The 26,642-nt window shown below is 44.7% G+C and overlaps 2 protein-coding genes across 2 annotated transcripts in view; one reads left to right on the forward strand and one right to left on the reverse strand.

Annotated features, from left to right (window-relative positions):
• Positions 1-6,787, forward strand: part of Appbp2 (amyloid beta precursor protein binding protein 2) — a 44,363-nt gene extending 37,576 nt beyond the window's left edge. Inside the window, 3 exon segments of the mRNA XM_038328087.1 lie at positions 1,016-1,206; positions 2,407-2,572; positions 4,546-6,787. Coding sequence (XP_038184015.1) covers positions 1,016-1,206; positions 2,407-2,572; positions 4,546-4,799 — 611 coding nt within the window. The 3' untranslated portion in view covers positions 4,800-6,787.
• Positions 6,788-16,393: 9,606 nt separating this feature from the next.
• C4H17orf64 (chromosome 4 C17orf64 homolog) lies at positions 16,394-25,052 on the reverse strand. Its single transcript, XM_038324680.1, has 6 exons — positions 25,002-25,052; positions 23,522-23,623; positions 23,124-23,299; positions 22,398-22,497; positions 18,352-18,547; positions 16,394-16,499 (listed from the first exon to the last, which is right to left on the reverse strand). The coding sequence occupies exons 1-6, from the start codon at positions 25,050-25,052 to the stop codon at positions 16,414-16,416; spliced, it is 711 nt and encodes a 236-aa protein (XP_038180608.1). The 3' UTR covers positions 16,394-16,413.
• Positions 25,053-26,642: the final 1,590 nt, after the last annotated feature.

Genomic DNA, 26,642 nt, shown 5'->3' on the forward strand with positions numbered 1-26,642 from the left:
TTTCTTCTTTTCCTTACGGTGGCTATCTTTTCACTGCCTCTGTACCCGACAATGCTGGCATGTAAAATGAGCGGGCAGTGTCTGTGTTCTTGGTTTTATATGGATTTGGAAACCTTGGGTGGAACTTTGAAGTTGAAATGTCTTTTGACCCAGTTGAGTTAATGGAGTAAGAGGAGCAAGCGCTGTTTTGGTTGTGTTTGGTTAAAGGTTATATTTCCTAAAGGGTGCTTTCAGAATTGTCAGAAGTGCTTAAATTAGCACTCCTGGTAGTTGTGCAGCTTAACTTTCACTTCTCCTAGCATTCATTTTTTCTTTTCTTCTTCTTCTTCTTTTTCTTCTTCTTCTTCTTCTTCTTCTTCTTCTTCTTCTTCTTCTTCTTCTTCTTCTTCTTCTTCTTCTTCCTTCTTCTTCTTCTTCTTCTTCTTTTTTTTTTTTTTTTTTTTTTTAGAGGGGGTGGTTTTTTGAGGCAAGGTCTCATGTTTTCCAGGCTGCCCTTAAACTTGTCTTGCAGCCAAGGCTAGCCTTAAACTCCCAGTCCTACTGCTGCAGCCTCCCAGTTGCTCACATAGGCACCCACAACCATTCCCATGGGGGAATTTATAAAATGTAGCAGGCGATTGCAATAGAAGCTGATTCTAAAAAATAATTTAAGGAGCACCATTTCCCCCCTCATTTGAACAAATATACTGTGTAAATAGAATGACTTTCCCAAGTGTACTGTTGAAATAATTTGGCTTAGCACAGTGGCACACACTTGGAATCCCAGCATAGAAAGAAGTTGAAGCAGGAGGATTGCCATAAATTCAAATCCAGCTTGGGCTATATATCGAGAGCCCAGCTCAGAAGGGGGGGGGAAAAAACTTAAATGTAGACCACTCTGATCTTGGCAAGTTCTGAACCCCACTCAGTTACGTATTCAATACTCAGTAAATACTACAGTCTTTAGTTTTCAATTCAATGTGGGCCTTTAGAAAACGGATTTTGGGTTTCCTAATGTATCGCTTTCTCTGTTCAGCACTTATCTTAGAGGAGATTGCAATTGACTGTCATAACAAGGAGACGGAACAGAGGCTGCTTCAGGAAGCACACGACTTGCACTTGTCTTCACTCCAGCTAGCTAAGAAAGCTTTCGGAGAATTTAATGTGCAGACTGCAAAACACTATGGTAACCTCGGAAGACTTTACCAGTCAATGAGAAAATTTAAGGTAAAGGGGGTTTTATGTTCTTTCATCTCTAAGTAATTAGTAAATATAAAATAATAAATATAACAGGGTGGTGGTGGCACACACCTTAATCTCAGAATTTAGGAGGCAGAAGTAGGTGGATCTCTGAGTTGGAGGCCAGCCTGGTCTACAAAGCGAGTTCCAGAACCGCCAGGGCTACACAGAGAAACCCTGTTATGGAAAAAAAGAAACACACACACACACACACACACACATAAAATAAATCTTCAGTAATCTTAAATAGTAAAGTATACATTTGTATTAATTTTACCTAACTCCACAAAGGAACTGAGAAGATAGCTAGTGTAAAAACCCTGTAGTCAAATTAAAAATGAAATTACATATTCAAAACCATGAAAGAAAAGCAAGATTTCAGATCTAGAAAGCTGGTAGGTATTATTGTTGTAGTTGGGCTTCAGTCATAGTTCTTAGTGAGTATAATAACATTAGAGTTAATTATATGGTTACTAAGAATTAGGAGCTACAAAATCTAGCAGCACACACTAATTTTCTCTTAGAATTTTTGGTTCTAGTCAGTCCTAACAGTACATTCCTTCCAAGTGTAACACTTGGAAGACTAGGCACACACATGCTCGTATTCTCAGGCACATGTCTGCATAAGTTAATATTGTCTTAACAAGTTTAAATTAATTTGGGGGATATTCAAATTCTTTTCTTTTTTTGAGACAGGGTCTCACTATGTATGTAGATTAGACTGGCCTCCAACTCAGAGATCCATCTGTCTCTGCTGGATTTAAAGGTGTATGGTATCACACCTGTCTTCATGTTTGTTTTAAAAGGCCCTTTGCTGCTCTTTTTTTTTTTTTTTTTTTTTTTTTTTTTTTTTTTTTTTTTTTAATGGGTTTGGTTTTTCTAGTGCAGGTTGACTTGGAGCTATCGCTCCTCCTGCCTGTCTGCCTGTTGTTGGAAATACAGGCTTGTGTTGCCGTTGTTGCCACATCCAGCTTAGGATATTTGTTTAGTGTTTCCCTTCATCACTTCAGGACTGTTACTGTCATCAGCTTGTGTGTAGTGCAGCCTTTGGAAAAGGAATAGGATTTCTTTGATCTTACTGCCTAATAGCATTCATGAGCTGTGGTTGACATTTAAAACAAACCTGCTCAGTGAACTGTTGTCCTAAGAAAAAGTGCAATCTAATGTTCCTTTTGTTCTATTTTCCAGGAAGCTGAAGAAATGCACATAAAAGCAATTCAGATTAAAGAGCAGCTTCTTGGTCAAGAAGATTATGAAGTAGCCCTTTCAGTGGGACATCTGGCATCTTTATATAATTACGACATGAATCAATATGAAAATGCTGAGAAATTATATTTGCGGTCTATAGCAATTGGTATGTTACCTTTAAATTTTTCTTAGTGTCTAGAGAACAGTTCCATATTCTTCTATGCTGCATGAGTGAAGTGTTAATAATGACAGAAAGTCGCGCTACAGAAGAGAGAACTGACCGCAGAGCCATTTAGAATACCCTTGTCGAGGCTCTTCCTCAGTATTGAAGTCATTAATGAGACATGTGACTAGATAAAAGTTATGACTTTGAGGTATTTGTCCAGCTGCTGCTTCTGCTCCTCTGCCATCTGGAGGTCTCACATCTTTAACATAATTAGGCTTACCTGTTTTTGACCTCGACATTAAGAGGAAAGTATTCTTCATAGTGGGTTAATTGTAATGTGTTGCTGCATAGTAATCCCTTGGTAATTTCTATAACTTGTATTTTATTGGATTCATGTGTCATTATATGTCTAGTCTACATTTAATGGACACACCTAGCATTTGAATTGTTTCCATTTGAATATATTACCTCATTGTATGAAATTGCTTTTATGGTTCTTGCCCGTTTTCTTACTGAATTGTCTGGCATTGTTGACTTAGGAAATTCTTCATGTACTATAACCACGAACCATGTTGATCAGCTGTGATGCAAGGCTCTCCTCTCGTCCTGTGCACCTTGGTCCTGAGAGCACCTTGAAAAGGACAGTTTATTTCACTTCATTTTATTTCTGTCTGTTTGTTGATACAGGGACTCATGGAGCTCAGGCTGGTATTGAACTGACAGTTTTGTTTCTTCCTACTGCTGGGATCACAGGCATGTGCTAGCACATCCAGCCGAAGAACTCCTTGGTGTTTTCTTTTATTGTTAGTAGTTTTTGTATTTAGTTTGAAGGAGTTTTTCCTACCAGTTATGAAAATACTCTTCTAAGAAGATCGCCTCTGGATACTTTACTTAACCATTCACTTTTAGATCTGGAGTCCTAAAATTAATTTGTTGATGGTACAAGAAAGGAATCAGATTTCACTCTTTCCATGTGCGCATATAATTGACCCGGTCCCATTTCTTCAGCAGATTGTCCTTTCCCCATTACTGTCTCTGTCTGTTACAAATGTTGGTCCATATATATGTGTGTGTGTGTGTTAGCCCTTGTGTATTGACTTCCTTGATCTTCCCTGAGTGTGTGAAATACTAATGTTCTGAAAAGCCACAGGTTCCTAGGCAAGTCTCTCCCATGGGTGTGTAGTTTCCTTCATTTTTTTCTACATGATTACCACACACCTGCTTTGGGTGACCAATCTCATTTGTTTCTGACTTACTTTTCTATGTATTGTTTTACACAAAGGCAAATGAATAAATATTATATTCCCTTTCTTATACAAAGTAAGCATATCATAGATATTCTGTATACTTCGTGCTCTAGTTTGCTTTTTCTGTTGCTATGACACCAGCACCATGACCAAAAGGAGCTTGGAGAGGAAATGGTTCATTTCATCTTACACTTCCAGGTCATAACTCATCACTGGAGCAAAGCAGGGACCATGCAGAAAGCTGCTTGCTGACTGTCTCACTGACTCATGCTTCCATAGGCCAGGAGACTATCTGCCTAAGGATGGTGCCGCCCACAGTAGCCAGGGTCTTCCACACGTCATCAGTCGTGACATCTTTCCCACAGTGACCACAGGCTAATCCAATCTGAGCAATTCCTCAGTTGAAGCTGCTTCTTCCCAGGTGACTCTAGGTTGTATCAACTTGACAAAACAAAAGCAAAAAGCTAGCACATTTTATTTAAAAACAGAATTAGCCATACATTTGAATTAATTATGAGCTTTTTTTTTTTAACCTGTGAAATTTCTTTTAGTGCCTTCGAGACACTGCCCAGAGAAGAGTGATTGAGGAGGCAGTGATGGGAGGACTGTGTTTCCTTCTGTGGGACTAAAACCAGGCCAGCGCATTTAAAGAACTAGACTTGTATTGAAACACAAACAAAAAATATTGTACATTCTTTGATCTGTTTCTTTCTTATATTACTTTAGGGAAGAAACTATTTGGTGAAGGCTACAGTGGACTAGAATATGATTACCGAGGCCTCATTAAACTTTACAACTCCATTGGAAATTACGAGAAAGTATTTGAGTATCACAATGTTCTGTCTAACTGGAATCGGTTACGAGATCGACAGTATTCGGTGACCGATGCCCTTGAAGACGTCAACAGCAGCCCCCAGTCCACCGAAGAAGTGGTGCAGTCCTTCCTAATGTCTCAGAATGTTGAGGGACCAAGCTGCTGAGGGACAGCCTCAGCTAACAATTACCTTTTCCCAGATTCCAGGGAATTCATACTGTGAAATCAAAACCATGTTGTTTTGGGGCTGGTATTTGCATTGAAACACTGGTCCAGTCCATTGAAGACCCTATTTAGGGTAGTCCTGTATTGCAGTTCCTGTAGAATAAGCATATATTGAGTTATATCAGCATGTGCCGCGTGTATAAGTAGTCCCACATTCTCACCCCATTAGAACAACAGGAAACCTTTTTCCCCTTTTTAAAAAAATAATTCGTTTTTCAGAAAGCCTGAAAGAAAAAAAGAACCCCTAAATAAAACTATTTAAGAGTTTAAAAGAGTTGCATTCTTATTATGTAAGGATGGTTTTAACAACTTTTTAACATAATTCTTCCATGTGGAGGTATTCAATACTGTATTGTAAAGAAATTTTATGGAAGACTCTTTATATGAAGTATAGAAAAGTAACACAGGTACTCATAAAGGGGAGCATCCTGATGGAGGTTTAGCCAGCTTCCCCAGATCAGTGCGTACAGCCATTCCAGAACTGTTTGAGGGAAGATGTCAGATTCACCTGACTGGACCAGTGCTGCTCTGTCAGTCACAACACCAGGTGGACCAGCAGCTCAGCTCTTACTCTTGTTTCTGGTACAGCGGTGGGATGCTCTAACAGTGTTTGCTAACAGGACCAGGAGGCTCTGAGAGGACCAGGCACCTGTGGAAGGTGGTTATGTGGACCAGGGGCTTTAGATTTATTTTAGTCACTGCACTTGCCTCTTCCAATAGAATAATTTCATTTAGATAGAATGCAAAGTATTAATGCAAGAGTTTTGTTTGTATCACAAATACCAAACTGGGATTTAGGCAATGTCAGCGGCAAATTTTTAGTCAAGGTACATAGATGGCAGTGTCATAAGCAAGTCTATAACTGTGCTGTGGCCACCCCCATTTTTATCTTTGTCCAATAATCCATGTCGCTAACTAACTCCATGTTGCATACTGGCTAAGAGTCATGAAATAACTCATGCTCAGATGAGAATTTTAGGTTTACTCTGTTTGTGGGGATTAAGAAGATTGAATGCACAAGAAATGCATAAGTCTTAGAAAATCCTTCATTTTTATGGGAAATAATAGTACAGCTAGTCATTTTAACTGAAACCCAGAGTCAAGTGGAAAGATCCCCCAACTACAATGTCTGATTTTCTAATTTGTTAAAGCTAGCCAGGTTGTTTAACGTGGAGCTAATAATCAATTTTTAAGTTGTGGCATATAATAAAAAGAAAAAGGTCTCTTGCTGTTACCTCAATTCTTAGCACAGTGGCCCCTCTGGTGCCTCTGTAGTTAAGAGTCTGGGTTTCTCCCCTATTTTCAGGGGGTCTTGACTTGGCCATTAGATACACTACTCCTGGCAATGCTTGGAGTAGTATGTAGGTTGAGTGGATATGTGTCAGATTCTGTTCTTTCAGCATGCTTGTTGGGTAAGGGGGAAACAACGTTATCATGTAGAGTACAGAAACATTAGAGACATCAGGATTTTCTTAAACCTCTTTTTTTTTTTTTTTTTTTTTTTTTAACTTTCCAGTTTTAACTTTGTTTGAAACTGCTCTTTGCAGTCTTAATGATAAGCCAGTGTATTTAGTCCTTAGGAAGGAACCTACTGAAGATGTACCTGAGTAGGTAAGGCAAGCTCACACCCTAAGATAACAGCTTTGGGTTCAGAGATTTGAATTTATTTATTCCTCTAACTAAATTTCTTTATAAATTCTTCAAAAAGTAAACCAGCACCCTGTAGTTCATGCAGCTCGTCCCTCCCTGGTAACTGCAGCATTTCTAAGTTTCTCAACTCCAACCGCACGGGCCTGTATGTTCAATACCTCCAAAGACATTTTCAAGATAGGCTTTGTGTGCTTTTATTGGCTATTTAGAGCCCTGTGGTATGTGTGTGGTATAGGAATGTCATGCTAAATTGTTTTCAATAAATATTTTGAAACTTAAGTTTTCACATGAATTATTTTTATTTAATCTGAATTTTTGGTGTTATGCATATACAGCATTTTGTATAATCAGATAACTTAAAGACTCATACCCCTTAACAAGTTTAAACTTAGCTCATACTTGGTTATAAAGTAACATGCTAGTTAGAAGCCTGTGGTCACAGGGTGATAATGTCAGATGACAACCAGCCGCCACCCCCAGCATTGTTCTTGTCAAATTTCTCCATCTTACCATTCCTTTAATATAGTTATCTGTAAGTTCATAAAAATCTAATGCTACATTCTAGCAATCTGTTTTGTTTTTTAAGAGTTTTTTTTTTTTTTTTTATTTGGTTTGGGGTTTTTTGTTTTTTTCCAAGACAGGGTGGTTTTTTTTTTTTTTTTTTTTTTTTTTTTTTTTTTTTTTTTTGTGTGTGTGTGTGTGTGTGTGTGTGTGTGTGTGTGTGTGTGTGTGTGTGTGTGTAGCCCTGGCTGTCTTGGAACTCACTCTGTAGACCAGACTGGCCTCAGACTTATAGATCTGCCTGCCTCCCCAAGTGCTGGGATTAAAGGCATGGCTGCCGCCACCTGGCACAATCTGCCATCTTAAGTGATGTGATTTGATATGTTCTTATTCTGCTGAAAAAGTAATGTAATGCCCTAATAATGTCAAACGGAGGACTTAGCCTTCTATCAAGAATGTTTAGAATGAGGGAGAGGAAAGCCACCATGATTTGACTTTTAAAAATATATTAAAGTAGGATGTGATAGCACGTCTATAATCTCAGTACTCGGTACACTGAGTGAGGCATAGAGATTCTGCCTCAAAAATCTCAAAAGAAAAACTTTTTACCTCACAATAATCAATGACTTGCATGTAATTTTCAGTAAGGGCCTATAATCTCACCCGCCCCTGAATCTTTTTACTCCTAAAGCTTGGTGCTACTCTATTGGGGGCATTGGGGGCTCATGCATATGACACAGGTGGGTCACTTGCATTCAGTTTATTAGCGCCAACTGGGTTTTTAGTTCATAATATTTATGGGTCCTCAAACTAGACATTGCCCTGAGGATTTGGACCCTTTCTCCATCAAGTCTGCATTCTTTTTCAAAAAGCAACTCACCAATACCCTGCCTGGGTATTCCTGCATTGTCAGAATAAACGATTCAAATAAAGACCTTTGTACTATACCGTGAAAAGACTTGATAGTCTTGTGAACATTAAGTACAGGAGGCTGTACGTGGTGGCACAAGCTTTCATCCCAGCTGCTCGGGAGGCTGAGGTGAGCAAGACAACCTAGTGAGGCCCTATCAAGAAAGCACGTGCAAGTGCAGCAGCTGCAAGCTTGCTGTCTTGACCCTACCGTTGAACGTAGCTTTATGGTGCAGACAGCTGACCTAAGGATGGTGCAAGCTTTGGCCAGAACTGCAAATCCTAAGGATGCTTTGCTAAGTAACAGGTGTTAACTGCCACTTTTTAAAATATGTTTTCCCCTAAGGTTTTTAGCCTTGCTGCTTCCAATCTTTTTCTGGATGGCAGAGTTACTACTGGAAAAATTCTTATTTATAATTAATGTTTTTTTAAGAGTTTTATTTTTGTTTTAAAGATTAACACTTCTTTCACCTCTTGGCTTTAGAGGACTTCAGATTACCTGGACAGATTTATTTTGAGTAGAAATTTGAATTAGTCTACAGATTTTAACGTTAATCGTTCCTTTGTCCCCAGACAGATCTCAGGAATGTTTTAGGCAGAGTAGGCTTCTCCCTGGTGGTGACTGAAGGCGTGTGTTTCAGGATCTCTTCAGTAGCACTGTTGTTAACTGCGGTGCTAGGTATCCATAGCATGAGTGGCCTTAACGTTTGCTGGAGTGCACAAAGTACAGTTTGAGATTAGATATACATGCTGTGTGTAGGTATCTGGAAAACTCGGTCGTGGTGCACAGTGTTGGATCGCTGAATCGCAGGTACCATTTGAATAACAGCACTCATTTCTGTATATTCCTTTTATGGGAAAATATGTTGCCATGGTGACTAAAATCCTTTCAATTTAGTTTTACTTTTATTATGTGAATGAATGCTACATTTTATTAAATATTACCAGGTCAGTACTATTTTTATACCTTATTAAGCAACATGGGTTTTAGTTTAATAGGCGCAAAGAAAAACTTTAACAGAATAGTTACAAATGAATCACTAATATTCTTTACAGGAAAATCTCCATTACTAGTGCCACAGGGATTTCTATAGATATCTAAGGTCATTAATAGATGGAGAAGACAGTTCATTGAGTCAGAACAACATTTCATATCATTCTCACCTACTTGTAGCACCCACTGTTATTTGTAACTATAAAACCACACTAAGTATGTTTGTAACCAGCATTGTGATATATTCTGTACTTGTATTGCTAAATGAATTATTGACCTAATAAATAGTGTTCCTGCATTCATGGTGTATGTTTCCAATTGAGTTGTGATTGCCTTGGGTTGGAATTCGGGGCTTTCTAATTTTGTAGACTGTTCTCACTGGAGAGCTGAGTGGAGGAGCTCGGCATTAGGACGAAAGTGCTGTTGTTGAGAAGATGTTGCTGCAGAGGTCCTGGAGCCCCTAGGAATGACGGTGCAAAGGAGAGCAGCTATCGCTGTCGGCTTGGCTGTAAAGGCTGTGGGTGCTTGAGACCTAGTGGAGTTCGGTGAAAGAGAGTTCTCTAGTCCCCCGTTGTGTGCGATTCAGTTCCAACTGCCCCTCTAAGAATTTGAGTGTATCATTCTAACTCCTTTTCCCCACGTGAAGGAGATTGCTCCTCTAAAAAGGACTCTACCATGAGACAGTCAAAAGGACTTCAGGAGATTAAATTTATATCAATAAAGCAAAATCCTTAAAAAAAAAAAAAGGACTTCAGGAAATGAGGCTCATTTTAAATGTTTTGAAGTGTGTGTGAGAGTGTGTGCCGCCTGTGTGCAGGGCCTGTGTGCAGGGCCTGCGGGGGGCCAGAGTGTGTGTCAGGTACCCTGGTGCTGGGCCATGCAGATGATAGGATGCTGGGAGTCAAACCCAGGTCCTCTGGAAGAGCAGCTGCTCGACTACTGAGCCATCTCGCCAGCCACAGGCCTCATTTTGAATAACAAAGTCAAGTACCTTGGACAAAAGCCTGCTTTCTCTGCTTGCTTCCTCCGCAGTATTACACCTATGTTTGTCTTTCTGCATAAAGTTTGAAATAATCACTTATAATTCTGAGTGGGACATTTTATTCCAAACTTGGTTAAAGCACTTCCTATATTCTCCTAGCTGGTGATATTCGGGCTGCTTCCGACTTGTAAACTTTACTGGTTTCTACATTGTTTAATGTAATATATAGCCTACCCTATGACAGATACGTCTGAGTATGTTAGCAAACCTCAGATACCTCAAACACTACTATAGATCAATTCAAGATGGTCTGGGACTTAGCTCAATGGTAGACCGTGAACTTGGAATGCCTAAAGTTCTGAATTCAATCCCCAGCACTGCTCTCCACATCCCGGCCAAGAGAATATAAACACCCGTTAGGATAGGTGTTCTGAGACGTTGATGAGGGTGTGGAGGACAGGTCCTTGTGCACTGTTCAGGAAACATGAAATGCTGAATGCTGTGGGAAACAATATGGAGGATGCTCAAAAAAAAAAGTTTAAATAAATTTATCATGTGATCCAGCAATTCTGCTGCAAGGATCTCAAACCATCTGTATATCTATTGATGGTTGAACAGATAAAATGTGGCATCCTAAAATGATGCCACCTTTAATGATGCCACCTTTAAAGATGCCAGGCTTTAAAGAGGAAAGTATGGACTGGCGGAATGGCTCAGCAGGTAAGGGTGTTTGTGACCACACCTGGCAGCTCAAGTCTCAGCTCTGGAGCCCCTCTGGTGAAAAAGAACTGACTGTCAAGTTGTCTCCTAGCGTGCACGTTGGCCCACCTCCCTTTCCCACTCCTCAGGAAGTAGACATATAATGGGAGCTATGACAATTCTATAACAAGGGTGGACCTGATATGTAAGAAGCCCCACAGCAGCGTGCGGTTGCACATACCTGTATTCCCAGCACTTGAGATTCAGAGGCAGGAGGATCAGTTCATGATCATCCGGGCTGCATATCAAGTGTGCAGCCATCCTAGGCTACATGAGACAATTCCTAAATGATTTTAGTGTAATATTCACAATGAAAGAATTTGTCAGAAATTTGGGGGAAGGGGAAATGGGAAATGGTTCCTTAGTGGGTATGGTTTCTGTTTTACACAATAAGGAAGTGCTGGAGATTGGTCACACAGAAAGAGCGAATATAACTACAATAAAAATGGTTAAGATGGGCTGGAGAGATGGCTCAGAGGTTAAGAGAATTGTCCTGAGTTCAATTCCCAGCAACCACATGGTGGCTCACAACCATTTATAATGGTGTCTGGTGCCATCTTCTGGCCTGCAGGCATACACACAGACAGAATATTGTATACATAATAAATAAATAAATATTTAAAAAAAAAAAGCCGGGCGGCGGTGGCGCACGCCTTTAATCCCAGCACTCGGGAGGCAGAGGCAGGCGGATCTCTGTGAGTTCGAGACCAGCCTGGTCTACAAGAGCTAGTTCCAGGACAGGCTCTAGAAACTACAGGGGAAACCCTGTCTCGAAAAACAAAAACAAACAAACAAACAAACAAAAAAAACCCAGAAATGCCTGGCAGTTAAGTCAGCCATGAGCCATTTGAAAGAAAAACCATGAGGGCCAGGGACAGGGACACACTCTACTCCAAGTACGTGAGAAGCAGAGGCAGGGAGAGGCGTCTATGGCACTTCAGTCTACATAGTGAGCATCAGTTCAGGCCAGAGCCACATACACATGAAATAAATGTACAGCAACCACAATAACAAGAAACAGTTCCTTCCCCAATCTGTGCCTGTTACGTCCAATCTTATTGTTATGGTTTCTGCTCTTTTTAATTAGATCTCAGCCTGCAATAACAGAGCTAACCCACAAAACAACATAAAGTTTAGGAAATAGACCCAAGTAAACCAGAAATTTGATATAGAAAAGCTATATCTAGACCGGGTGGTGGTGGCGCACACCTTTAATCCCAGAGCACTCAGGAGGCAGAAGCAGGAGGATCTCTGTGAGTGTGAGGCCAGCCTGGTCTACAGAGCAAGTTCCAGGACAGCTAGGGCTGTTAAAGAAACTGTCTCAAAGAAAAAAAAAAAAAAAAAAGAAAGAAAAGAAAGAAACCCTATATCTAGAATGGTCATATTAAATATGGCTTTCCCCTAAATGCTACAGGCTATAAATATACTCTCATGCCCACAAACAAGTGTTCAGCCAATTGGAAAACACACACACTGCATTCCTACCACACGACATCAAACAAAATAAGCTTAGGTAGACCAGTGGTTTAAAGCAGACACTGGAAGAGGAATGCTGGGAGAAAACGTGGTAGAATTTTAAGTACTCTCAGTGCAGCAGTCCTTTCAAAGTCATTAAAACCCATGAAAAAAGCCTTACAATTTAGTTATATAAAAATAAAAAATATCTACATCCACAAGAAGAGGCCTTGACAGTGGGGTCCCCGCTCAGCTGTGCCAACCCCTGCTTCCCTGTCTACGATAGGGAAGTCTGTCTCACAAGTTTGACACGCAAATCTAATGAGAAGGATAAAGCGCTCACTCGTCTCCTGAACCACACACACACACGCACAGAGGTGTTGCTATGGAGGGACTGTGGAGGACCCCTGGTTTTGTTTGGTTTTGTTTCTCCCTCCCACCCCCCGCCCCCGGATTAGCTTTACCGTAAGAGCACAGATCCGTGTATGATGTAACAGTGAGTTCCCCCTCAGCACAGCCGCCCCGGCTGCTCTCTGATGCCTCCACGCCATCACTGGCACATCAGACTTTGGGTGGAGACACCTTAGCTGACCACAAACAGCTAACCTTTGAGATAATAAACGCATTAGAGGGCTGAAGAAGGCGCTCGGCAGTCAAGAGCACGTGTTGCTCTTGCAGAGGTCCTGCGTTCAATTCCCAGCACCTGTGGAGCAGCCCACACCTCCACCGAATTCTAGTTCCAGGGCATTTGGCGCCATCTTCTGGCCTCACAGGTCACCAGGTACACACGCAGTGGGTGTACTTTCACACAGGCAAACAAGTAAATATTTTAAAAACATACATCAGTCTGCCAGTTATTCACATGCTATGAAAAAATGAAGGTTGCCCAAGAGCAGGAGGCACAGGGTCGCTGTGTGCTGCAGCGAGCGGCCAGTGGCTCATCAGCACCAAGTCCTAGTTCCTACACAGACTTCGGGTACAAGAAACATCAATCACCTTTCTTTTTGGGGTTTTCTTTTCTCCTCTAGACAGTGGTTGAAAAGATGCTGTTTGGGTATGTTCTTTAACTTGTTAATTCAATAGAATTCTAAGCGACTACTATTGTAATTGCTTAAGATATACCAATAAACAAGAATTGTCTTCTGTGATGGGCCATGGCACAAGTGTGCCCACACACTTATGTGCGTGCTAAAAATATAAATAATTTTAAAAATCCTCTTTGTAAATTCATTATCGCGTGCATTTTGTCAGCGACAGAACACTGAAATAGCGACGTGCTCGGCAAGTTTGAGGAAAGCAAGGGTTAGGGCAGAGAGCTAAACAATTGTAGGTGTGGGATTGTAGATCTAGCAGAACCTGACAACGACTTGGACTTTGTTTTTATTATTTATTTTGTTTATTTTGAGACAGATTGAATCATGCTACCCAAGCTGTCCTGGAACTCTGGATCCTCCTGCCTCACCTCCCGCCTCATCTCCCCATCGCTGAGATTATAGGTATGCACCTGCAGGTCCGGCCGATGCTGACTTCGGATGAAATGAGGAACGTTGGAGTTTTGAGCAGAGAAACCTGTGATCTGCTGTTTTAGAATTCTAAGGGCTTACTGGGTTTGAGGAAAAAGTTAGAGGACACCAAACCCAGCCCGCCCTTGTTGCCCTTAGGGAGAGCTCCCCACCTGCTCCTCCTGGGCCTCTTCGGGCGCACTGCTTCCTGGTTGGAAGGCAGAGGTTCTGTCCACAGTGCCTGTAGGTGGCGGTGCTGCCCCACAGACAGTGACCAGCGCTCTATTTTGCCAAGAGCCCCTCAGCATCATGCTCCTTCGCACTTGCAGGCCCCTCTCCCGGAAATCTTCCTGTTCTGTCACAATTGTCATGGACCAGCCAGCCAGTCCCCCTCCCCCCTGCCCGCAGTCCCTTCTTGAGCACCCCGGAAGCACTGGGTAAAGGGAAGAGAGGGAGCTGCGCTCGTATCACGTGTCCCTCCTCCTGCTTCCCTCTCTGGACTTCATCTAGACAGATGCTCATTTTCACATTTAGTTCTGGGCTAAAATTTTCTTCTGGATACAAATTGAGAGAGAAGAGAGACAAAAGGTTCAGACATTTACCGTGGCCCTAAGCTACCTGGTTTCCTTATGCTGCTGCCTTTGGCAGGGTCCTCGTTAACTTGTCACTTATGTTTAAAAAAAAAAAAAAAAGAGCCGGGCGGTGGTGGCACATGCCTTTAATCCCAGCAGAGGCAGGTGTGTCCGAGTTCGAGGACAGCCTGGTCTACAGAGCAAGTTCCAGGACAGCCAGGGCTACACAGAGAGATGCTGTCTCATAAAACAAACTCACTGAACTTGGGGGCTGGAGAGAAGGCTGTCAGTGTTAAGTGCGCTTCTTGCCCTTCCAGAAGAAAATGTGGATGTTCCCAGCATGCACACGAGTTGGCTCAGAACCATTTACATAGCTCCAGCTCCAGAGGATCCCACGGGCTCCACACAGACACACAGACACACAGACACAAATGCATTTGAAAAGAACGTCACTGAGCCTACTTCCCTTTGTGGAATCACCATCTAGCTGGTTTCTGGAGCTGGAGACATCCGCCCTCTAGCTTCCTCCTTTCCTTTCCTGCCTCTCACAGGTATCACCCAAGCCTGAGGGTGCGGTTCAGTGGGATGTTGTTAGCTCAAATGGGTAAGATCCTTTCTGATCTTCAACCTGGGCTCTGTCCTGGGTCTATATGGCGGAAGGAGAGACTCCCAACAACCCCTAACCTCCACAAACAAGCTGTGGCATGAGCACGCACACACACACACACACACATCACACACACACACATCACACATACAACCACACACACACACCACGCACCACACACAGCATGGATCTACGCCATATACAACAGTCAGTCAATAACAAAGTTGCTGGGTTTTTGGGTTTGTCTGGTTTTAAGTTTTTGTTTTTTAGCTTTTTTTGTTGTTTGCTTTTGTTTGTTTGTTTTCAAGACGGGGTTTCTCTAACTTTTTGTGCCTGTCTTAGAGCTCGCTCTGCAGACCAGGGCTGGCCTCCAACTCACAGAGACTGAGGGAAATGGAGACAGGAGACCTATGTCGCTGGGTGGAGAGAGGAATGTAAGGTGGAAGGAGACAGGGAGCATGGCAGTCGAGGTTTAGTGGAGCCAAAGGGAAATCTGAGACCAGATCGACCCTTCGGTCTCAGCATTGGTAGAGGCAAAAGAGACTCTCTAGTGTCTGGCCTCTCTGTTGTCTCTGATCTTGCAGCATTAAGCCCTATATCTGACTCAGGGATTTTATCATTAAGACCAACTAGGGGTGGGAGGAGACTGTGAACTAGGGAAGCCTATCAGTGAGGCTTTGATGCAGCTGCTCCTCAGCCGTTACCCAGGAAAGCATATCCAAACGGAAGGAACTGTAGTTACCCAGGAAAGCATATCCAAATGGAGGGAACTGTATGAGGAGCCAAGATTTTGATTTTGCATTTGATGGAAAACAGTACAGCTGTAATAGCGGCAGGCGGTGTTTTTTAAATGATGGTGGCAAGTGGAACACATCACTGGGGACTAGATCGCCATGCTAACAGAGTGGCTGTGAATGATGCTTCTCTGGAATTCTGTTTCTAGCCTCTCTCACCTCCTTATACTTGGCTCCCATCCCTGGAAATCTCCCCAGTACCCCTAGTGGCATCAGTCAGTTCTGCTACGTCTCTCCTCCCTTGCCACCACCTGCCCCAGGCTGCCATATTTGAAGTCTAGATGATTCCAAGGCTGCCAGAGTTCTCACTGACTGGCCCAATTCAACCAGTCATCCTATCCTGTGCTTGCCTGTGGCCACCATGCACAAGCCTCTTTGTTCTCTCTCCCCACCAGACCTGGATGCCCCTCCACACAGGTGGCCACACTATCTGTGCACAGGTGGGTTACCTGCCACTTAGGAAGTGTCTCCAAACATTTTTTTTTCCTCAGGGGGTCTTATTGTGTAGCTTTGGCTGTCCTGGAACTCCCTATGTAGAGCTGGCTGGCCTTATACACATAGAGACCCAATTACTTCTGTCCTGCAAGTACTGGGATTCAAGGTGTGATCACCAAGCCTGGCTCCAAATATTTTTAAGCAAATAAAAGATGAATAAATGTCAGTCAAATAAAGTAGAATTTTCTCCAATCCATTTATTCATTATGAAAAATTGAGCATCCCTTTGAAAAAGTAAATTTTTCTTTACCCCATTCACCCTCCTCACCCCCCAGAGTGTACATTTAAGTGCTCAGAGAGCCAGGGAGAGCTGGCCTTCATCCTTGCGGGTCTTCTCATGGGTAGCTCTTGGGAGTTTCTGGGCTCTCTTTAATCTGCTTTTTCTTCAGTTTTGATTTTTGAGAAAGTCTCCTTAAAGAATCTGAAAGAACAGAGGTCATAGAGGGTTCCAATGATACAACAACTAGGAAGAAATCCCAGTAATATATGCAGGTGTGTAAAGAACCGAGTAATAGGCCAGGCAGCTGTGGCACACGCCTTAGTCCCAGCACTCGGGAGGCAGAGGCAGGCAGATCTCTGTGAGTGCTGGGATTAAAGGCGTGTGCCACCACCACCTGGCTTTGTTTTAAATTCTTAAAATTACGTTTATTTATGGGGGGAGGTGCATGGCCCAAAGTACATGTGTGTGAGGTCCTATGGGACAATTTGTGGGAATCGGTTCTCTCCTTCTATTCTGTGGATCCCAGGAATAAAACTCAGGCAACCAGGCTTAGTGGCAAGTGGCTTTATCCACTGAGTCATTTTGTCAGCCCATGTTTGATTCCTAACAAGGTGTCACACACTAGAGCCCAGGCTGGTCTGCAAACTGTGTAGTGCAGGCTGATCTTAAACTCACGGCAGTTCTCCTGGCTCAGCCTCCCATGAGCTGGGATTACAGGTAGAAGCCACCATGTGTGACATACTTATTCTGATTACTTTCTTGAAGGTGCTGTGGATGCAGCTCAGGGATGTAGTACTTATTCAGCACCCACGACACCCTTGGTTTGCTCTCCAACCTCTCGGCCACCATCCAAGGCTCTTCCTGGAGTATAGCCTGCCTTATACCTCTCTACTCCACTCTGTCTGTTTCACTCACTGCTGGGCCTGGCCTGTCTGCTCATTCTCCAGACACTATTTTTTTAAAAGATTTATTTATTTATTATGTATACAGTGTTCTGTCAGCATGTATGCCTGCAGGCCAGAAGAGGGCGCCAGGTCTCATTACAGATGGTTGTGATCACCATGGGGTTGCTGGGAATTGAACTCATGACCTCTGGAAGAGCAACCAGTGCTCTTAACCTCCGAGCCATCTCTCCAGTCCCTGGTCGTGTTTCTTTCTTTAACAGCCTGTCCGCAGACCTACCTCCTGCATGCAACTTATCCTGATTAACATTCCCTTAACTTAATGTCTTTGAAGAGTTCATCTCTAAAGGGGACCATTCCCTCCACCTACCTCATCAGGAATGCTGCAGAGACAACAGGAAAGCACAAAGCACCTGGCACAGCCCAGGGTGGCAAGAACAATGGAGCCCACTCTCCTCATCCAGTGCCCGTCTCTGAGCACCATGGCAATGCTGTGGCCTTTACTCTTTGAAGGCTTTTTTTTTTTAAAGGTGTCATCTCCTACACCCATAACCCCAGTTAAAGAACAGACATTTTGGTCACCACCGAGGCCAAGCGGCTGGGAAGGCCATTCCCATACCATCTAGTTCACTGTAGGATGAGCCCCCCCCATTGTCTGTTTATTCCACGCCATCAGAGTGGGCATCCTGCCAGTGCTACTCCACACCTCCTGAGGGTTCTCAGCACTTAGAACTGTTTCCACCTGCTTCTAGTCAGACAAGAAAGGGCCATTACACAGTGTTAACTAAAACATGCGGGATTCAAAACACACGCACTATGATCTCGGCAATGGGTGTTACACACAACACCGAAGGAACCACACTAAATGCTAACAGTACTGGCCTCTGGGTATCGGGGCAATTTTCTTTGTTTTCTATTCCCTGCATTTATCTGCGTACTTTAAAGATTCTATAATGAGTGTTTCTGGGAAGGAGCTAAAAATAGAAAAGAGACCGAAGAATTGGGAAGAAAGGACAGAAGGAACAACACAGAAGGAAGAGATGGTAGAAAGAATGCAAGAGGGCGTGTCAGGCCCAGAGAGGAGGCTTCAGCCTGTTGCCGAGAAATCAGCCCCCCACCCAGGTACCTCCCCCGAGACCCCGTGGCCTCACCTCCTCTCCAGAGGTCTGAGGATCTTGGCTCCTCCAGCAGGACAGACTCTCGACCGGGGGCCTGCATCTTAGACAGCCTCTCCTTCATGCCACTGATATTTCCATGCAACCCCCAGGCGCTGCAGAGCCTGGGAAGACTATCCTCCTGGCTGGCCAGCAAGGATCTCTCTGGTGCATCCAAGGGACAGAACGCGACCTGAAATTGGGTCCATTGTTGAGAGGCTGGAGAAGAGAGTGGCCTAAATTCTACAGTACCAGCCTTACCCAGCCCCACCCCCAGCTGCTGAGAAACCATGGGATCTCACATTTGCCTAGTCAAATAGGATGAGGTGAGAGTCACAGAAAAACTGGAAACCCAGGGTGGGCTAGGCAGACAACTGTGTCCCCTAGTAGTTTATCCATCCTAAGACGTCCAAGTGCAATCCTCCTGTCTCAGCTACGGAGGCTATGATTATGGCCTGCACTATTGCAATCCAGGTAATTTCATTCATTCATTTACAGCAGTGCCGGGGATGGAAACCAGGGCCCTCATGCATGGCCAAGCAAGTGCCCTCAGACCCCAGCCAGGTGGCCTTTTATTTTAATGTTAACCTTCCAAGTTTTGAGAGTGAGGGTGTCTTGTTTGCTTGTTTTGTAATGAAGCAGAGGAATGGTGCTTGTTTTCTTTTCAAAATCCTAACTTTAAAAAAAATTTAAATTGAAAGCCTGAAGATATTTTTGTAGTTTTTCTGGCCAGTGAAATCCAGAAGTCCAGGAGTCACTATAACGGCAACGTCTTATAGTTAGGGAGGAAGGTACTAGAACGGGACGACCTAGTCAAAAGCTGATAGCACCAGCTGGTTGGATCCTGAGGCAGAGGAGGATCGCTCAACCCAGGAGGTCAGAGTCAACCTGGGACCCCCGTCTCTTCTCTTCAAGAAAAGACAAGAGTGGGCTGTGTAGATAATCTGTAGTAGAATCCTGGTGGTGGCACGACCTTTAGTCCAAACACTCGGGGAGGCAGAGGCAGAAGGATCTCTGTGAGTTTGAGGCCAGGTCCTGGTCTACAAAGCAAATTCTAGGACAGTCAGAGCTATAACACAGACAAACCCTGTCTCTAAAAAACACACAAATCTGCAGTAGAGCATTTACCTATTGTGTGAGGCCCTGAATTCAACCCCAGCATTGCAAAACCAAAATAAATAGAAGGAAAAGAAAAAGAACTAACAAAATGATCCAAGCATTCGTGTTGGAGGGCAGCAGCTGAAGTGCGGAGAAGGGAGGGACCAGCAGAGCAGGTTAAGGCAGAATCCATAAAGGCAGACGGAGACTGCATTCTGGCTGTCTTTGCCCTTGTGCGTCCTGGCACAATTACCTCACCTCCCTGTGTTTGGCTGCCTCCTTTACAAATCGTGGGTAATCGGTCTAATTGCTACTCAGAGTCACTTGTGAAGATCACAGGCCGGAACAGAAAGCGCTTGGCACAAAGGCAACGTTCACTGCTGTTCCTTAGGATTATTCTGTTGAACCAGGCTCTCAAATGTGTTTAGAAGCCTTGAGAGAATCCTCAGAAGGTGAGATCTGTTTAATATGCGAAAGACAGACCAATGGCTTCTAATGGAAAATAGTAAGGAGTAATAGTACGCCAGCAGTCGTTCTGGGATGGTGAAGCTCTGAGTGCAGCCGGTCATCAGTGGTGGCATACACCATTAATCCCAGCACTCCAGAGGCAGAGGCAGGTGGATCTCTGGGTTCAAGGTCAGCCTGGTCTATGGAGCGAGTTTCCAGGACAGACAGGGCTACACAGAGAGACGCTGTCTCGGACGTACAAACCAAAACTGTCGGTGTAGTGAGAAGAGCAGTGTGCCCTGTACTCTCAGGAAGGAGGGAGAGGATGGGTGATGGATCACAGAAGACGGGGAGTGACCTCTCCTCAGAGACAGTGTAAGGCTAGGGACGTTCACCATACACTTACCAAAACCTGTAGAGGATGTAGTGGTGTATGCCTGTAATCCCACCACTTGGGAGGTTGAGGCAAGGGGATTGGAAATTTGAGGCCAACCGAGACTCAGCAGCAAGATCCAGTTTAAAAGAAAAATCAGGGGGAGGAGTTCACAAGGCTCTAGCTCTATAGAGTGCCAATGGATGCCCAGAGAAGGAGGGACACTTTTTCCACCTGTGTGTCCACAGTTAAGTTGCTCATGCTCTGCAAATAATCCCCATGTTGCTATAAACAACTCTAATTAAATTTACTGGGTCATACACCAAAACAATCAGTAAGAGTATGGGGGGGGTAAAGAGAAGTGTATGGAAAATGAATATGATATTAAAACACATTTTATACATGTATGAAAATTTAAAAACTCATTTGTATATTAATATGTAAATTTAAAAGTTTTAGAAATAAAATTAGAAACAATAGAATATATACAACTCAAACCTAACTCCTGATGTGACCCACGGTCTTCTCTAGTAAGGCTCACCGATGCTGTCTACTAGTCTTGACGAATGCGCCTAAGGGCGCTTTCTATGGCTGTGGAAGCATGGATGAAGTGTGGGTGGCAGCAGCTAGACCCCAATTTTCCACTGATACTCCTTTAAAGTGGTTTTAAGCCTATTATTATTATTATTATTATTACTTTTTGAGACAAGGTCTATGTAGTCTTGGCTAGCCTGGACCGCACTGTGTAGACCAGGGTGTCCTTGACTCACAGATCACAGAGATCTGCCGGCTCCTGCTTCCCTGTGCTAAAACTAAAGGCGTGGACCCTGGCTACAAGTCTTTTCATTTTGTAGCTGATCATAGTGGCACACTCTCTGAATCCCAGCACTTAGGAGGCTAAGGTAGCAGACTGTAATCTGGGAGCAGCCTAGGCTACATAGTGAGTTCAACTGAGAACTTGTTTCAAAACAAAGTCTGTGGATTTTTGCTTTGTTTTTTTGTTTGTTTGTTTGTTTTTCAAGACAAAGGTTTCTCTGTGTAGCCCTGGCCTGCCCTGGAACTTGCTCTGTAGACCAGGCTGGCCTCGAACTCACAGAGATCTGTCTGTCCCTGGCCTCCAGAGTGCTGGGACTAAAGGTGTGCGCTACCACCGCCCATGGCTGCCTATTAAATGTTAAAAGTCTGCCGATATGTTCAGACTCCACACAATTGAGAAACTACTACTTGTTTCATTTTTTGTTTGACAACAAGAAAACTATCTGCTCTTTCCTAAATCTCTGTTTGTGTGAGGCCGCACTTCCGTGCACTCAGCTGACAATGTATCATGAGACTGCTGAATGAGACCTGAAACTGCAGCTGCTTCCCTCCAGCCAGACGCTAAAGACAGCTGAAAAGATCGAACCCCACCGCTCTTCTGAATTGTTCTGAAAGCAAAGTTACTTTCCCGTATTTTCATAGAATATTTACGCATATCTCCTGTTTTAATTTTCACATAGTAGCCGGGCGGTGGTGGCGCACGCCTTTAATCCAAGCACTCGGGAGGCAGAGGCAGGCGGATCTCTGAGTTCGAGGCCAGCCTGGTCTACAAGAGCTAGTTCCAGGACAGGCTCTAGAAACTACAGGGAAACCCTGTCTCGAAAAACCAAAAAAAAAAAAAAAAAAAAAAAAAAAAAAAAAAAAAATTTCACATAGTAAATATACACTTAAAATTTTCTTGTCCATGAGCTCTAACAGGGTAAGCATGAACAGCTATAACCACATAAACACATCTTTGGAGCTATCACTGATCTCAAGAAATAAATGTCCTGAGATCAGGGTAGCTGAGAGCCACTGTGTGAGGATAGAGCTAGGCTAAGTTCTGTTTTCAGGCCCTGGAGATGTCCCCAGGCTGGCCTGAACTGTTCTCTAAAGCCATGGGCTAAGTATGGAGAAGGAATAAATGTCTTGACTTGGTGGGCCTGGTCAGCTCCCCCAGGGCCCAGTGTCGAGGAAGGTATGCCTGGTGGTGCTTCCTCAGCAGTGAGCGCTGGGAGGGACAAGCTATCAGAGGGCCACTCAGTCCGATCTAAGAGCACATAGACCAAACTCCTGCTGGACCTCAGAGGAGCTTTCTGGAAAGCCTCACCAGGAACTTGGCTGTCTGGTTGGTTTTGGTGTACTTATAAAGCCGGCGAAGCTGCTTGGACTCCAGTTCTGAGAAGAGGGAGACAAACCGCCAGAGCATCCTGCAGAGAGAAACCAGACTGAGAGCGGCTGCTGGAGCCCACTCTCCCTCTCGCTGAGGGCAGCTGCTGGAGCCCAGTCTCCCTCGCACTGTCTTGTGACCAGGAGAACCCAGAAGAAATGGGCTGCAACTTGCTTCCTCCTGTTCAGGTTAGGGGATGGAGGTGGAGACCAGGACAGAAAGGCCACGGGCTGGTAACAAGCACCAGCACACAGCAGTTAGAGGATTCTTCTCAGGAGAGGCTTTAAAACGTGTGTGTGTGTGTGTGTGCGTGCATGCGTGTGTGTGTGTGTGTGTGTGTGTGTGTGTGTTTGCTATAGTGCATGTGTGGAGGTCTGGGGACAAGCAATGGGAGTGGATCTCTCCTTCCACCTCACGGGTCTGAGGGATAGAACGCAGATCATCGGGCTTAGTAACAAATGCCTTACTTACTGAGGTATCTGGAGGCTCTTGGCCAAGGCTTGTGTCTACTATGTGTACTAAGGAACAATCAGTGCTGCCCTGAAGGCTAGAGGGACCCGTTCTTTACCATCGCTGTCCCCAGAACTTAACCCTCTCCATGACTGGAGGATCTTGACCATAGCGTCATGGTGACTGGAAGTGGGATAAGGCAAGGAGGCTGCCTACTTTTTCCAGTGCTTGGTCTCCCAGGCTCGGCAGTAATGCTGCAGGAAGGTGTTGATGTGGTCCCCGAGGGCCTCAAGGCTCTGCTTCATGTATTTTATCCGCTTCTTCTGGGGAAGGTCCTTGGGCAGGTTCAACTTTCGCAGGAACTTCTTCAGCGGTCTCAGGTATTCTTTACACTGAGGAGGTCACAGGTAAGGGGAGGGGCTGAGAGGTGGGGAGAAAGGTCTGGCAGATGGGCCAGTCTGCAGTCTGTCGTGGCTCTGGGTGGTGGCAAGGCTCCACGGACTCTCCCACCCCAGCTCCATCCTGAGTGTGACAGATCAGATGATGGACTCAGAACGGAAGCCTCCTGATTCCTCCCAGGCTAGTGGGGACAGGGTCCCAGGATAGCCTCTTACAATTTTGAAGGTATCCTGTTTCAGGCCCTTGGCATGACGGACCAGAGCATCTCTGGCAGGGACGGTGCTGGATCTTCTCTCTAGGCAGGGAACGCTCCCCACCTGGAAGAAGGTAGCACAGTCAGTAAGGGGCTTGGGCCTCAGGCCCAGTGCGGAGCAGATATTGGCAAATATCTTTGTCAGCCAAACCCTTCTCCATTCTCCCTATGATCTCTTTCTTAAGCATCATTAGATTAGTGAGCCTGGGGAAAAAAAAAAAAAAAAACATCTCTGAAAACCTCTGCTTAGAAAACCTAGACTATTTCACCTATTTCTTTTCCAATAGTTTCTGGCTATCCTAGGAAACTTTACAAACTCCTGATAAACATGAACTCATTTTCTTTTCCACAAACTCTTTGAGGTTAGCGATCATCTAGCTGCTTGTAACTGAGAATAGGAGGCATTTAAAGAATCCTGGGCCTCCTGGAGGGGATGGGCAGCCTTGGTTCTTCATTTCATTTGGCAACTTTATTGAGGTCCCAGGCCCATATCTGTTCATCTCTGAATTTTAGCATTATGGCATGCATCTGAAGGGCACCCCGTAGATAAGGTGGCGATAACAGGGGTCTTGTGACCCAAGTGGAGCAAAGGGAACAAAATATAAAATTAGTGGTGACAAAGTGGCTGTGAATTAGTACTAGAACTTTGCCAGAATTAGGCTGGTGCCACTGGGTCCACACCACACATTTTCTCCCTCCCTCCCTCCCTCCCTCCCTCCCTCCCTCCCTCCCTCCCTCCCTCTCTCTTTCTTTCTTTCTCTCTCTTTCTTGTTTGTTTGTTTGAGACAGAGTTTCTCTGGGTAGCCCTGGCTGTCCTGGAACTTGCTTTGCAGAACCAGGCTGGCCTCGAACTCACAGAGATCCACCTGCCTCTGCCTCCCAAGTGCTGGGATTAAAGGCGTGCGCCACCCGTGTCAGCTTGCGCTTCATATTTTCACAGCCTCTCAGGACAGACCTGCTGTCTGTGGGAAGAGCCACACTCAGAGCACTTCGACGGGAAGCTAAGGGAAAGGTAAAGAAGGGACAGGACAGGTTCCTCCCAACTGTAGAGTGGGAACTCTGGCTAACTCCATAAACACAGCCACATAACTGTACACATCACACATATGTGTGCTCACATAGGCATGGGTGAGCCTTTCTAAGGAACAGTAAAATGGCATGTCCCATCATCTTGCCAGAAAACACATCTTTGATAACCGCTTATCCCTCATTCCTTGGTTCTGGGAAATCTAAGCCAGGACTAGGGCAAGCTCTCTACTACTGAGCTACACTCTAGCCCAACTGTTTGGAGGAATTATGTTCTCTTGTTTTGGGGGCTCTTGCTAACTCACATAAAGCACCATTTTTTTTTTTTTTAAATCTTGTCTTCTTTGAATTTTATGTTCATGGCTTTTTAAAACCAGCCCCTTCCCTGGCTCCCTCGCATCAGAGTCTCGCTTCACCTCCTTTTGTAGCTTATCTCCTTCACTCGCTTGCCCATCTACGGCTTCCATCTCAACAGCTGGGCTGGCAGGCTCCAGGACCGCACTCCTAGGTCCCCCACAGGCTTCTAACTTACTGCTGCGGGGACCTGACTGCCCAGGTAGCGGGCAGGTTGGCTCCAGAACTCGGAGCAAAACCATGGCAACTGCCAACACAGAGCTCAGGCCTCTCTCTAGCCTGTCCACTCATGCCTCGGGGTGGCCACCAACAATCTCCTTCAACTGGGAACTGAACTCAGTAAGCGAGTAAGCAAGCTGGGTGTGCTGGGTACCCAGCCCCGCTCCACACCAAACACTTTGGTTTGTCAGCGCTCGCAGCTGACCAGGACCGGATGGCACATCTCCAGCCAGACACTATTTATTGATTTTAACCCTGGTAAGGTTTTTGAAGTAATTTTCCTGGATGGAAACCACTCTTGCCTCCGTAGTTACACAGGGAGCTTCTTCAGAGAGTGTGTGTGTTGGCCGAGGTAGGGTGGGGTGGAGGTTGTAACAGTCTTTTTCAGAACAAAGAGAGAACGGAATAGAATAAATGTCTACTGAAATACACTGCTAGCCCCTGTAGCCACCAAGTTAATAAGCTGGTGGTGCCGAGGGATGATTGGATTGCTTTAAGGGTATTTACAAAATTACAGCCAACGTGTATTTCATTAATCCTCACCAAAACCTTCCTGGGGCGAGGGGCAGTACCAACCGTGTTTCCTAATGAGCCTGGGTAGCCGAGGTCCTATCACTTGCCTTCAGACAGTGACCACTGAAAAAGGTGCAAAGCTTTTGATCGGATTCCCGAGCGCTCTGGCTTTCCCCTCCCGCATGCCCGCGGGCGTCCGGGGCCCGTCTGGAGCTGCAAGGATGGGCCTGGTTGGTAGGCGCTCATCCGCTCCAGGCTCCGCCGGGACCGCTTCGTCCTTTCCTGGGCACTAGCGCCCCCTCGCGTCCCCCGGCAGCTAGTGTAGCTTGCTGCCTGGTGCAAAGACCGTTGCTGCTGCAGTTTCCCCACTCAACCCACATCTTCCCTGGAACGCTGGATTCATTCCATCGCCAGGACCTCTTGGTCTTCAGCGACTGGAGAGCACTTTCTCCCCACCCAGTCTGATCACGTTCTCCCTCTTCGTTGTTCGCCACTGGGTCAACTTGTTGGCTGCTGTCGGCCAATAGAGTCTTCCCTCGGTCCATGGAGCCGTACAGGACAGGGCATCTTGACAGCTTCAAGCTGGAGGCTGGGAGGCCCTGAGGTTTGGGGAAGTTCCTTTTCCGTCCAGAGACCCTTAACTATTCCCTATTACTATTCCCTGTACCATTATGTTTAGCAAATAGGGGAGGGGACGGGGGACAAAGTTCCCATTTCTCTGCCTTCACTTTGGAATTCTGTTTCCTGAGGATTATTTTGCAGCTAAGGACAATTATGCTAGTTAGAGGAAGACAAAAGAAGGCCTCCTAGACACTCTATAGGGAGTTAATTGTTAATTGTTAATGTGTCTGAAGGTGTAAAACATGCATTATCTCTGTCCATTCTAGGGATAGTCCTAAGGAAGGATTTGACAACAGGGACCTTCTGGAAACGATTCTGGAAACACCATCAACAGGACAAATAAAATGTTC

This window comes from Arvicola amphibius, chromosome 4 (genome assembly GCF_903992535.2).
Source record: "Arvicola amphibius chromosome 4, mArvAmp1.2, whole genome shotgun sequence".
NCBI classification, from domain to species: domain Eukaryota; kingdom Metazoa; phylum Chordata; class Mammalia; order Rodentia; family Cricetidae; genus Arvicola; species Arvicola amphibius.

Excerpts from the sequence above, each read along its gene's own strand:
- C4H17orf64 (XM_038324680.1), bottom strand. The coding sequence starts at position 25,052 with ATGGAAGCCGTAGATGGGCAAGCGAGTGAAGGAGATAAGCTACAAAAG. Across the intron at positions 22,498-23,123 it reads GAGACCAAGCACTGGAAAAA|GATGCTCTGGCGGTTTGTCT; the intron begins GTAGGCAGCCTC and ends TTCTCTCTGCAG. Across the intron at positions 18,548-22,397 it reads ACCAGACAGCCAAGTTCCTG|GTCGCGTTCTGTCCCTTGGA; the intron begins GTGAGGCTTTCC and ends ACCCAATTTCAG.